Consider the following 12,357-nt stretch of genomic DNA (forward strand, 5'->3'; position numbering starts at 1 on the left):
CACTCTATCCTTCAGCAGCCATCAGTTTCAAACAGCTCCTCAGCTAGGAGTCTCTCTTGTGAGTCTTTGAGTCTTTCAGGGATCTATACTGAAATATAGATTTAGGCTAACTTGATAGTCCTATTGTGTCCTATTTTTAATTGCCCTCATCTCCTGCCAAAGTCTTTATATTACTGTAAACTTTCTTTCATAAGCCATTCTGGTAGTCTTGCCCAGTTTGTTCTAGTGCACATGGTAAAGTCAGGTTCTGTACCACCTTAGTTCTCCGGTATTGCTGACCCTCCGTGTATCACTCATCACGCTGCATTTGTTCCTGGAAAGACAGTGTGAACTTCTTCCCAATGTCTTGTCTCAAAGACTCAGGCCAGTTTTGTTCTTCCATAAAACTCCAGAGAGAGAAGGTAATCACTGACAAATGGCCTAAACCTGTCTGTAGCTTGCCAGGGGTGACATCAAGTTTAGGGTTCCCAGTCTTCTCTCCAGGCCCTAATGTTAAATGTTTGGAATTTCAGTTTTTCATCCTTATAGCCATTTAACTAAAAATTGTACATATTAAGTTGATACTGTAGGATATTTCACTATTTGTATACATTGTATATACAGAGTATGCATATATACACTATACATACACAGTATACATGAAGTTTGATTAAATAATTTCTTCGTAGTGAACATATTAATCTTTTTGCATTTTGAAATTAAAGAAAATTATTGCTATCGGTAGTTGCAAAATTGTAAGTATAATAGGATGAGGTTTCTGATTTCCAACTGTAGCTTACTACCCAGAGACCAACTTTTCCCAAACTCTTCCCTTACCCTACCCTTCTGATCCTCTAAGTCTCACCATTCTACTCTTAGTTTGCTGGATTCCAAGTATTTCACGTTAGATATTTAAGATCACATAGTACCTAACAGAACTATGCCCTATATGAGAGTCTCTTATTTTTAGGTCACCTTGCAGAAAAAAGCTCTCATGTACCTGGGAACACTGGGCATCGAGTCATGAGGTATCAGTCTCATAAACCTACCACTGCCTTCTAGATCTGAATGCAGACCCCCGGCTGGGATCTTAGCAATTCCTTTGCTTGAGCAGCATTTGTCTCTTGGAAGACTTCTAGGAAATAGTATAGTCCTCCAAACCCTTGGTTATTCCCCCTCTGCAGGGGACAGACATACTCCAAAAATGATAGTCATGACCAAGCTGAAATCCCAGGACAGGGGTTGTGTGCTGTTACACATAAAAAAATAGTGATCTATACCTACCACAGCCATACAGGCATGGTCTCTTAGGTAATTTCTGTGTAAGGATAGTTACTTTCTATAGGAAAGCTTAAAGGTTTGATTTATGAACCTCTAGTCTTTTGAGGTTTTTTTTATTGAGCTTTAGGCAATTACACTGTCAAGTAATCTTTATGATAGGTCTTGCTATGCATCCTAGGAGGTTCTGTAGGTTGGCCTCCAATTTCAAATCCTCTTGCATCAGTCTCTCACTTTAATCGTATTTTACATTTATGTTTTGTATTTTCATTGCTAATCCCTTGTTCTCTATATTGTAAAACGGTATTTTACATTGGGAATCAGATGTTTATCATCAGAAATAATTTTTTGAAGTAATGGGTAGAAAATGAGTCACAGATACAAGGCCTGCTTCTTTCTTGGAATGATACCATGCTATTTACTTCTGAGTAATTCAGCTTAGATAATTAGTATAGCTGCGCAGTGTACTATTCTTGATAACTCAAGAAACTGCAAGTTCTTTGACTGCATTTTGAATCTGATAAAGGTCAAATGTCACAGTGTAAGGCCAAGACTGTGTCTTTAAACACTTAGTTTTTATCTATATGAATGTTTTGCCTGTATGTATATCTGTGCATCATGTGCCCATGAAAGCCAGAAGGAATTGGGTCCTTTAGAATTGGAATTACAGATGGTTTAGCCACCTTGTGGGTACTGGGAATCCAACCTGGGTCCTCTGAAACAGCAGCCAGTGTTCTTAGCCACTGAGCCATCTCTTCAGCCCTGCTGAGATTATTTAGACTGAAGATGATAATTTGATATGGGATTCCCCTCTGTATGCTGTGAATACCATTGGTTAATAAAGAAACTGCTTTGAGCCTAAAGCAGAGCAGGGCAGAACAGAGCTAGGTGGGGAAAACTAAACTGAATCCTGGGGAAAAGAAGGCAGAGTCAGGGAGATACCATGTAGCTCCACTAGGGACAGATGCCAGGTGGAACTTTACCCAGTAAGCCACGGCTATGTGGCAATACAGATGAATCGATATGGGTTAAATTAATAGAAGAGTTAGCCAATAAGAAGCTAGATCTAATCAACCAAGCAGTGATTTAATTAATAGTTTCTTTGTCGTTATTTTAGGGCTGAGCAGCCAGGAACAAAGAAGTGGCCTCCTAAAACAGTAATTTATTAAAGTTCCCTACTAATGGAACAGAATCTGACTTTATCTGTGTATACTGAGTGTGCATTCAGTGACTTCTTATTACCTCTTCACAAGTATCACTTTGATTTTTTTATAAAATTCTCTAAATATTGTTATATACAATTTGTGTACTCCGTTTACCTGCACTGAGGCAATGAGCTGATGGTCCATTCTTGCCCCAAGTGGAGATTTGTGGCACTGTCAAATTCCAAAAGAATTTTCTTTGGGCTGACAAGGGAGGGGGACTTGATTGGGGGAGGGGGAGGGAAATGGGAGGCGGTGGCGGGGAAGAGACAGAAATCTTTAATAAATAAATAAACGGGGAAAAATATTTGTTTCCTTATTCAGACCTAGTCTGTCTGCTCTCAGAAATGTCATATGAATCTGGTCCTTACCACTCCTCCAAATTATTCAGGATGTTGGGAATCTCCAGCTCAGGTCCCATTCCAAATGTAGCCCAGATACTTGCCTAGTATACCAGCCCCACCTCTCTCTAACCAGACCCCACCCTCAGAAAGCCTGCCATTGGCATTTCCTCCCCTGGAGCTGCTCAGAGGCTGCACCTACAGGGTATTTAAGGCCCCCTTCTTGGGTGCAACAGTGTGATTTCTCTCCTGCTTTCTTCCCTCCACCAGAGCAACCTGGAAGTTGCTTTGCTCCGATTAACCCTGGTCTTATTAATTTGGCTTGATTTGGTATATTGCATGGTAGAAGAAACCCACTACTGTGGATTTCAAAATACTTACCACAGGCTATTACACAGCCACACTTAAATTACTTGCCATTGATGAAACTCAGTCACCAAATGTTTTGTATTATAGTTTGTGAAATTCTAAAGGAGGGTTCAATATTTCGGTGGTAAAAATATTTAAAAGCATAATTTGGATAATCACCTAGTGAGTCTGGTAGCCCTTGACTGAAAACACAAACTTTAATTTGTCTAACAGAGAACAACCCCATAGGCAAATTAAATATTCCTCAATTATTAAATCCTAGCAATAGTCATTGAGCTACATTTTCATCCATTTATACCCTTTGAATTGCCTATTCTATTACAATCCATAGTGATCTCCAGTTAGCTCTCAAGAAAATGTCATGTTCCTATCATATTTCTATTTGTGTTTTATATCTTACCTAATATATTATCTATCCACTTTCTTAAATATAGCTGCTCCTAGACTCTGATAACCTCATTGTCAGTGACTACACCATGTTTTCCTTACTAGATTCAGTTATTGAAGGGAAGAGGGGAAATTACAGAGAATCAATGCTTAATTAAAAATTGAAGGAAATAAGCCGGGCAGTGATGATAAATGCTGTAAAGATTATTCTGTCTCTTTAAGGTACAAGCCACGCCCACTCCCTCCCCCAGCTGCTGAGGCAGGCTGATCATCAGCTTCCAGCCTGAGCTCTCTCTTTTCCATCTCCCTCTCAGAGAGGCAGCTTCTGCCTCTCTCCCCACTTCGCCCCTTCCCCTGCTTCTGTGTCTGTCTTCTCTTTTTCTTCTTCCTCTCAGAAAGGCAGCTCCAGTCTCTCTCCTTTCTCTCTTTCCTCTCTGCTCTCTCTCTCTCCCACGTTCTGCCCTTCTCCCTTCCATAACATCTAAATAAATGTCCAACTCCACTTGGTATGGCGTGCTATCCATCTTTCTCTTGCCTGGCCCCTACCACCACATGGAGATCTGGAGACCTGCTGCGTGGTCTTGTGTGCCATCCCTGCCTAAGACTGCCCACTGCTGGGGACTTGCAGCATCCTGGGACCCACTGTCTGTCGCCGGGGACCAGCCAACAGCCCACAAAGCTTGCTGGGCACCAGCCACCATCCTGCCACGTGGTCTCCTGCACAGTCCCTGCCTGGGACTGGCTGCTTTCTGCAGCAAGCTGCTGGGAGCCTGCAGCAAACCCATTACACATGCCTTTAATCCTAGCACTTGGGAAACAAAGTCAGGTGGATGTCTAAGTTTGAAGCTAGCCTCGTCTACAGAGTGAGTACTATGACAGCCAGAGCTATAGAAAATTAAAAAATTCAAAAAATATATTCTTGAATATATTAAGAGAGGTTTACAATTTACTTTCTAATGAATCCAAGTAAAGCCATCAAATACAACTTTATTTCACTTAGCATTAACAAGAAAGGAAAAAAGTATATGGCTAACAAATTGCAGTGGAATATGAAATTTTCAAAAATAACAGTAAGATACTTGCCACTTTACTTTCATCATCATATGACATCACATTTCCATGCAAATCCTCTTTCCAATGCAATGTTACATAACATTTTAATAAGGTAAGGTTTTCCAATTTCTTGAAAGTAACAAATCTCTTGAGTCCTAAATTCACATGTGACTAACCATTTTATGCAGTTAACATAAGCATTACGCAAATCGCTGATTAAAGAGACATTTACAAAGTAACAAAAATATATTGTACTAATGTATAGAAGGTCAAGAATGCATACATTTTGGTTCTGGTATTCTATGAACTCTCCACTCATTAGGAGGCAGACTGTTCTTCAAATATAATACAGAAACCATAGAACAGACTCAACTACAGAGTCTTGGATTGTATCCTGGCTTTGACAACGGTGCCAGCCCTACCTTGACCTCTCCTTCTTATTCCCCCTGCCTGATCTCTAAGAGCCAACTGGTAGAGATTAGGGAAGGCACTAGGGACAGTGCCACTGACCTTAGCTAAAACTTCCAGAACTTTCATCTTGGTGGTTTCAGCATGGGCTCTGGGTCCCCACAGGAACTCATAGCATGGTGGATCACTGCCAGGAATTTGGCGGTACTCCAGGTACTTTTCCTGCACTAGATCTTTGTTTATGAACTCTTGGGGCTCCCCAAAGATTAAGTGCTTCTTCCCAGCATATACCCCTACTCCATTCAGAAACTGCCAGACCTCTTGTTCAGTGGCACGATTGCCCTTCATGAAGATCACACCCAAAACAGACATCAGGAGACCGGTCCTGGGCAACCCCCAATTGCTACTCAGACTTCCCTCAGTGGAGAGACCCAGTTTACCCACCAGCATATAGGACTGAGTGCTGGGATCTATTTCCTTCAACTCAAGACCAAAGACTAGCTCTAGGCGTGCAGAGGTTCTACGGAGGATCTCAGAGAACTGTTCCTTATACTTCTTGTTCACTATGGCCAGCATTTCACTCCGTGTAACTGCCTCTTTCATCTTGAACTTATCCAGCAGAAATTCTATTAGCACACTAGCCTTCCGCATGATCGGATCCTTAAGTGTGTGCTGAATAGAGGTCACTGTCTGAATAGCACCTGAAGTTTGCTTATCAGCAAGAGCAACAGCATTCCTAACACCTACACCAGAGCCTGTGCAGGACACATCTGCCCTGTGAGATCCAGGGGCTTTTTGTGTAAGCAGCACATTGTAACCAGATAAAGAATACCTGGGATTTAACAAAGACCTGCTTTTGCAGCTTTCCAGAAGGACATCTTTCTTGGAACATACCAGGGCTCCTGTACTCGTGGATCAGTCTCTATTCTGCAAACCCTGTGGAGGAAATTAAAACTTGTTAGACCACTGCATGAAAATCTAGTCTCAGGCTTCCAAGAGTAGGTCAGGCCTTTCACTGGGGTCCCTTGGGATCAAGATTCAAGTGTTCCCTTACTTTACATTCATAACCAATCATATCTATTATTAGTAAAGTCCTTTATACCCACTTCCTTTTGTTCTTCCCAAACTGACACTACAAACTCCCTCAGTATCACTCAGGTAGAAATTTAATCTGCCTTTCTTCCCACTTCATCTTTCAGGTGTCTGATGTGGGAGTAGCATATATCAATCTGTTGATTTCATTGGTTAAGTAATAAACAAACTGTTTGGGCTCATAGATTAGAACATAGGTGGGTGGCGTAAACAGAACAGAATGCTGGGAGGACGAGGAAGTGAGCTCAGAGATGCCGTCCTCTCCTCTCCTGGGCAGACACACGCGATGAAGCTCCAACCCAGTGTGGACATAGGCTAGAATCTTCCCAGTAAGTCCGGTGCTCACAGATTATTAGAGATGGGTTGATCTTTATATCAGTATTAGCCTGTAAGGGCTAGAGCTAAAGGGCCAAGGAGTGTTTAAATGAATACAGTTTGTGTGTTGTTATTTCAGAGCATAAGCTAGCCATGTGGGCAGCCGGGGCGCTGGGGACGCAGCCCCGCCGCTCCTATTACTACAGGTGTCAATCGGGACTCAGTACTAGCAAAAATTGAAATACTGGAGGGATTTTCCTCTTAAAAGTAGTGTTGTTTCCATGGTGATTAAAGTCTTCATCCTGACATTATCTGACTGGGGTAGAATTTCTAGGTTATTTTAGTGATAAGGAAACATTGCCTTACTGTCTTTTCTTTTTTTTAAATATTTATTTATTTATTATGGATACAATATTCTGTTTGCATATATGCCTGCTAGAAGAGGACACCAGACCTCACTACAGATGGTTGTGAGCCGCAATGTGATTGCTGGGAATCGATCTCCGGTCCTTTGGAAGAGCACACAATGCTCTTAACCACTGAGACATCTCTCCAGCCCCGTCTTACTTTCTTAAGGTAAAGTAAAGGAGAACTTCAGTCTTTGGTCCTTATTAGTCCCACTTAGGCCACTATACAGGGATGAAGTCCTATGGTTATGCAAACCCTCTTAGGCCACCATCCAAGAAAAGACCTATGGGCATATGTATTACCCACATAGATCCCCATACAGTGGCAGAGATCTGTGCAAATGGACCCTCTTAGGCCACCATAAAGGGACAGAGCCTGTCACAACAGTCCCATTACAGCCACCATGTATGGGAAGAAGCACGTAACTGTGCAAAACCATTTTTCCATAACACAGCACCACCTGTCTGTGTATATCGACCACACCAACAGACACAGAGCATGGAATTTTGAAGACAGGTTTCTCTCTAGCCCCTTAGAGCCCAGTAATTTTGTTTTGGTGAAGTTTAGTGCCCTGTGCCAGGGCATTCATCCAATGAGACCTGCAGAAAAACAAAACAAACAAACAAACAAACAAAAACCCAAAATACAGGCTGTTGGTAAAACTGCTGCATCTACCCAAAAACTCGAAAGATGCACACAGGCACCTAACCAAAAGCAGCTTTTCAAATAAAAGGGCTAAAAGGGACAAGGAGGGGTGGAAGAGATAAATTCTGACAATTTTAAAACAGATTACCCAACCCAAACCCCGAATTACCTAGAATAGATCACTAAGATGACTGGACAATTCAACTTTCCTCAGCTGAGTCCACGGAAAAAGAGTAATCCTCAACTTCTGGCCATGTCTCTGCTGTTCCTATAGACTCCTGAACTGAGAAAGGAAGTGAGGTCATGCTCACCTAAGATTCCCTGGACTTCTAATCAGAGCCCATAACTGATATTATGATCAACTTCTGGCCCCTTCCCTTCTGTTCCCTTAAACTTCTGAACCAAGCCTGGAACTGATATTATCTTCACCTTCTGGCCCCTACCCATCTGTTTCCTTAGACTTCTGATTAGAGCCTGGAAGTGAGTTCATCCTCACTTTCTGGTCCCTCCCCTTATGTTCCCCTAGACTTCTGAACAGAGCCTGGAACAGATATAATCCTCATCTTCCGGCCCCTCCCTGGCTGTTTCCTAAGACTTCTTTTTAGAGGCCAGAGGTGAGGTCATCCTCATCTTCCGGCCCCTCCCCTTATGTTCCCTTAGACTTCTGAACAAAATCCATAACTGATATAATCCTCTGATCAGAGCCGGGATCTGATATTATCCCCACCTTCCGGCCCCTCCCTGTCTGTTTCCTTAGACTTCTGATTAGAGCCTGGAAGTGAGGTCATCCTCACCTTCTGGTCCCTTCCCTTATGTTCCCATAGACTTCTGAACAGAGCCAGAATGGATATAAGCCTCTGATCAGAGCCGGGAACTGATATTATCCTCACCTTCCGGCCCCTCCCCTTATGTTCTCATACACTTCTGATTAGAGCCCAGAAGTGAGGTCATCCTAACCTTCCGGCCCCTCCCCTTATATTCGCCAAGATTTCTGAACAGAGCCGGAAAGGATATAATCCTCTGATCAGAGCCGGGAAAAACTGATATTATCCTCACCTCACAGCCCCTTCCCATATGTTCCCCTGGTCTGCTAATCAGGCCCAGAAGTGATACTATCCTAACCTTCTGGCCTATCCCTCCTGTTCCAGTACACTTTTGTTCAGATCCTGGAACTGATATAATCCGCTGTACAGATCCTGGAACTAATATTATCCTCACCTTCTGGCCCCTCCCCTTCTGTTCCCTCAGACTTCTGATCAGAGCCAACTAGTGATATTATCCTCACCTTCTGGCCCTTCTCCTTCTGTTCCCATAGACTGCTGATCAGAGCCAGGAAGTGATATTATCTGCAACTTCTGGCCCCTCCCATTTTATTTTTATGTACCTCTAAATATAAGTTGGAAGTGATTTAATAGGCAACTCTCTTCCTTCCCATTTTGTTCCTCCCATTCTATTTTTCTTGATGTGTGAATAGAACTCAGCAATGAAGTAATCTGCAACTGTGTTCCTGCTTATTTTGTTCCTGCAGACCCCTGATTAGGGACTCATGCAATCTTCAACTTCACATTTCCCCTCTTCTGTTCCTGTATACCTCTGAACACAAAATGGATGTGAAGTAATCTTCACCTTAACATCTTTCCCATTCTTTTCCTGTGTTTCTGTAAATAAAGCTCCATGGGTGTTGATCTGCTTTCTTTTGTTCTATAGGAGGGAGTTTTCTGATGCTTGTCTTTTCTAGCTAGTTATTATTCATTCTTATTTAGCCCTTTCCCATCGCCTCTATTTGTCTTGCTTCTCTTCAATACTGTTAGTTTTCCTTTGTTTTTTTTCCCATCTCATCTCTGCCCCTTCTCTCCATTCACCTATGGCTGTTTCTATTTCAGGGTTCTCATTTCCCCTTTCTACCACTCCCTTCCACTCCCTTCCCTTTTCTCTTGTTTCCTACTCCCTACCTACCTCTCACCTCTTTTAGCCTAGTGACTCTTCCCCTTGCCACTTTTCCCAGCCTTTTTCTTTCCCTACCACTCCTTAACTTCTCTCCTCCTCTCCTCTAAAATCCCTGCCTCCCCTACATACTTCCTTCACTTGCTTTAACCTAATCTTTCCTCCTCTCCTCCACTCTCCCCTCTCTACTCTTCTCCCTACTTATTTTGCCTTCCCTTTCCTCCCCTCCCCATCTCATTTTCCTAATATTCCTTTACTCTTCCCTCCTCCTCTCCTTCGTTTCCATTCTCCTCCCTTATCTACATGTAATTACCTACATGTCTCCTTATGTGGGCTCCCTTCTCCTTTACCCACCTTGCCCTACTTCTCTCATTTCTTCCTATCTTTTCCCCACTCCACCTACTTCACCTTTACTTTTTACTTCCATCCCCACTCTTCTTCACCTCTGTCCCCTTTGTATCCTTTACCCTCCCCACCTACAACTCCGCCCCTTTTTCCTCTCCTTTATCCTCTCCTTTCTTGTTCTACCCTACCTCCTTTCTCACTCTCCACTAACTACCATTCCACTGCCTCATATTGCTATGTGCTCAGACTACCCTGGGTTTTTCTAATTTTATACAGTTGGCCTTGAACTCTCAATACTCTAGATTTCTGGTATAGCTCATGTGAAACCAATCTTGTTTGTTCACATATAGTAAAAAAAAAATAAGCTTTGTCAAGGAGTTTTATAATGAGGAAATTCTTTGATTGTAGCATATGGTAGACTTAAACTGACAGTCTACCTCTGCTTCATGAGTTCCAGAATTACAGGTGTGTAACATCATACTTAAATCTCATTAACTTTTTAACCTTCATTGTAGGTGCTCAGGTACTTCCCTTTGTTATGATTTTTGGCACTGAGACCGCTGATGTGAAACCATGGTATGATTCATCCATCTATGCCTATCTGGCCTGGATAATAAAGGTAGTGCAGGGTAGAGACAGGACAGGAGAATGAGTGTTATATATTTTGAAATATGGTTCTTTTCTATCCTCATTTTTTTCTATTTTCATCTTTTCTATCCCCATTTCCTTTCTTTATACTAGGCATGGAAATTAAACGTTTTCTCAGATGAAATCTTCCATTTCCTCCAGCCATGTCCCCACAGACTCTCTAAGGGATAAAAGAGGGAGATCCTTAGCCTGACAAGTATGTCTAGGTCCTCTGATCGCTGACATAATGGAATTTCTGAAATAACCACTCAGAAACTGTATTAATTAAATCACTGTTTGGTCTATTTGTTATAGCTTCTTATTGGCTATGAAACTAGCCCATCTCCATTAATCTGTGCACTGCCATAACGCTGTGGCTCACTGGGTAATGTTCTGGTGCATCTGTTCCCAGCAGATGGCGTATCCTGACTCTGGATTATTTCTCCCGGCATTCAGTTTATTTTCCACCACCTACCTCTATTCTGCTCCCCACAGGCCCAAGACAGTCTCTTTATTAACCAACGGTATTCACAGCATACAGAGGGGAATCCCCCTTCAGGTCCATATTGTAGGTTAAAGAATTTGGTGACTGGGTGATATTGGTGATTGCTGTTCTTCTCAGTGTGCAGAGTACCTTCTAGAATCATGGATTCTAGTCAGTAGCAGTGACTGTATGCTGTGAATTCCACTATTTAATAAAGAAGCTCTTTGTGCCTATTCAATACAGAATAGGACAAGGTGAAAATTCCAAGCAGATAGAGGAAGAGAGAGTAGGCAGAGTCAAAGGGAGATGCCCAGTAGACGCTGGAGAAGAAAGACATGAGCCATCAGCCAGAACCTAGCTTCCTGGTAAAGTATAAAATAATAGAAATGGGTCAATTTAAGATATAAGAGCTAGCTAAGAATATGTGAGAGACATTGGCCAAGCAGTGTCACAATTAATATAGTTTCAGTGTAATTATTTTGGGTCTGGGTGGTTGGGAATAGACAAACAACCTCCACTAACAGGTGGAGTTTCTATTTGGGGACCATCTTGACTTCTCCATGCTCAATGTAATAAGTAAGTGGAATCTTCAGCAATGGGGCCTTACTACCAGGTTTTAAAGAGTAACAGGTACCTTTGGCAATAGCCTATGATGTTTGAGAGAACCTGTGGGACTCTTCTTGTGAATAGTTCAACAAGGTGTATTCCATTTCTGGCACTGGATGTTTTACATGATAGCATAAAATGTCTAGTTGGGATATTGTCTCCCTTATAATATGAAAACTCCATTTACATTCTTTTCACATATGTATATATTTTAGGACACTTCTATAGTAGTAGGTTTCCACATGGTTTTTAAAAAGGCCTTTGTGTTAAATGAACTGCCCATTGTCCCTCCTTTACCCTATTTTCTGACCCCCTTCACTATTTAACCTTCCTATTCTAGTTTCCTATTTAAATCTTTATAATACTATATTTTATTTTCTCTATCTTGGAAAATTCCCTCCTGCCCCTGGTCATTTACTGTATACCTAACCTTTGTAGTTATTTGAATTGAAGCACATATATTGAAAGCTTAAAAGCAAACATCCACATATAAGAGAAAACATGCTATATTTGTCTTTTGCTATCAGGTTTACCATACTCAGGATGATTGATTCTAGTTCCATTCAGTTCCCCGAAAATCCATAATTTCATTTTTCCATTGTGTAACTGTGTGTATGTGTATAATTTCAGTTTGGTGGATTTCTACACTGTTTCTAATTTGTTGCTTTTATGAATAGATTAGCAGTGCATGTGGATGAGCAGTGTCTCTGTAGTAAAATAGAGTCCTTTGTGTATATGAACAAGAGTGGTATAGCTGTATCTTGAGGTAGACCAATTTTCAGTTTTTTCAGGAACCTCCACACTGGCTTCCATAGCAGCCACTAAACATGTTGCTTTTTTATGTGTATGTTTGAATGGCTACATGTATATATGC

General features: G+C 41.7%; 1 protein-coding gene across 1 annotated transcript; it reads right to left on the reverse strand.

Moving 5' to 3' along the window:
* Window positions 1-4,981: 4,981 nt before the first annotated feature.
* LOC121439013 (melanoma-associated antigen B4-like) lies at window positions 4,982-7,150 on the reverse strand. Its single transcript, XM_041639506.1, has 2 exons — window positions 7,135-7,150; window positions 4,982-5,808 (listed from the first exon to the last, which is right to left on the reverse strand). Exons 1-2 carry the CDS (start codon window positions 7,148-7,150, stop codon window positions 4,982-4,984), a joined length of 843 nt encoding a protein of 280 aa, XP_041495440.1.
* Window positions 7,151-12,357: the final 5,207 nt, after the last annotated feature.

Source organism: Microtus oregoni, unplaced genomic scaffold, assembly GCF_018167655.1.
Source record: "Microtus oregoni isolate MIOR12 unplaced genomic scaffold, Mior012 000059F_ref0000304, whole genome shotgun sequence".
NCBI classification, from domain to species: domain Eukaryota; kingdom Metazoa; phylum Chordata; class Mammalia; order Rodentia; family Cricetidae; genus Microtus; species Microtus oregoni.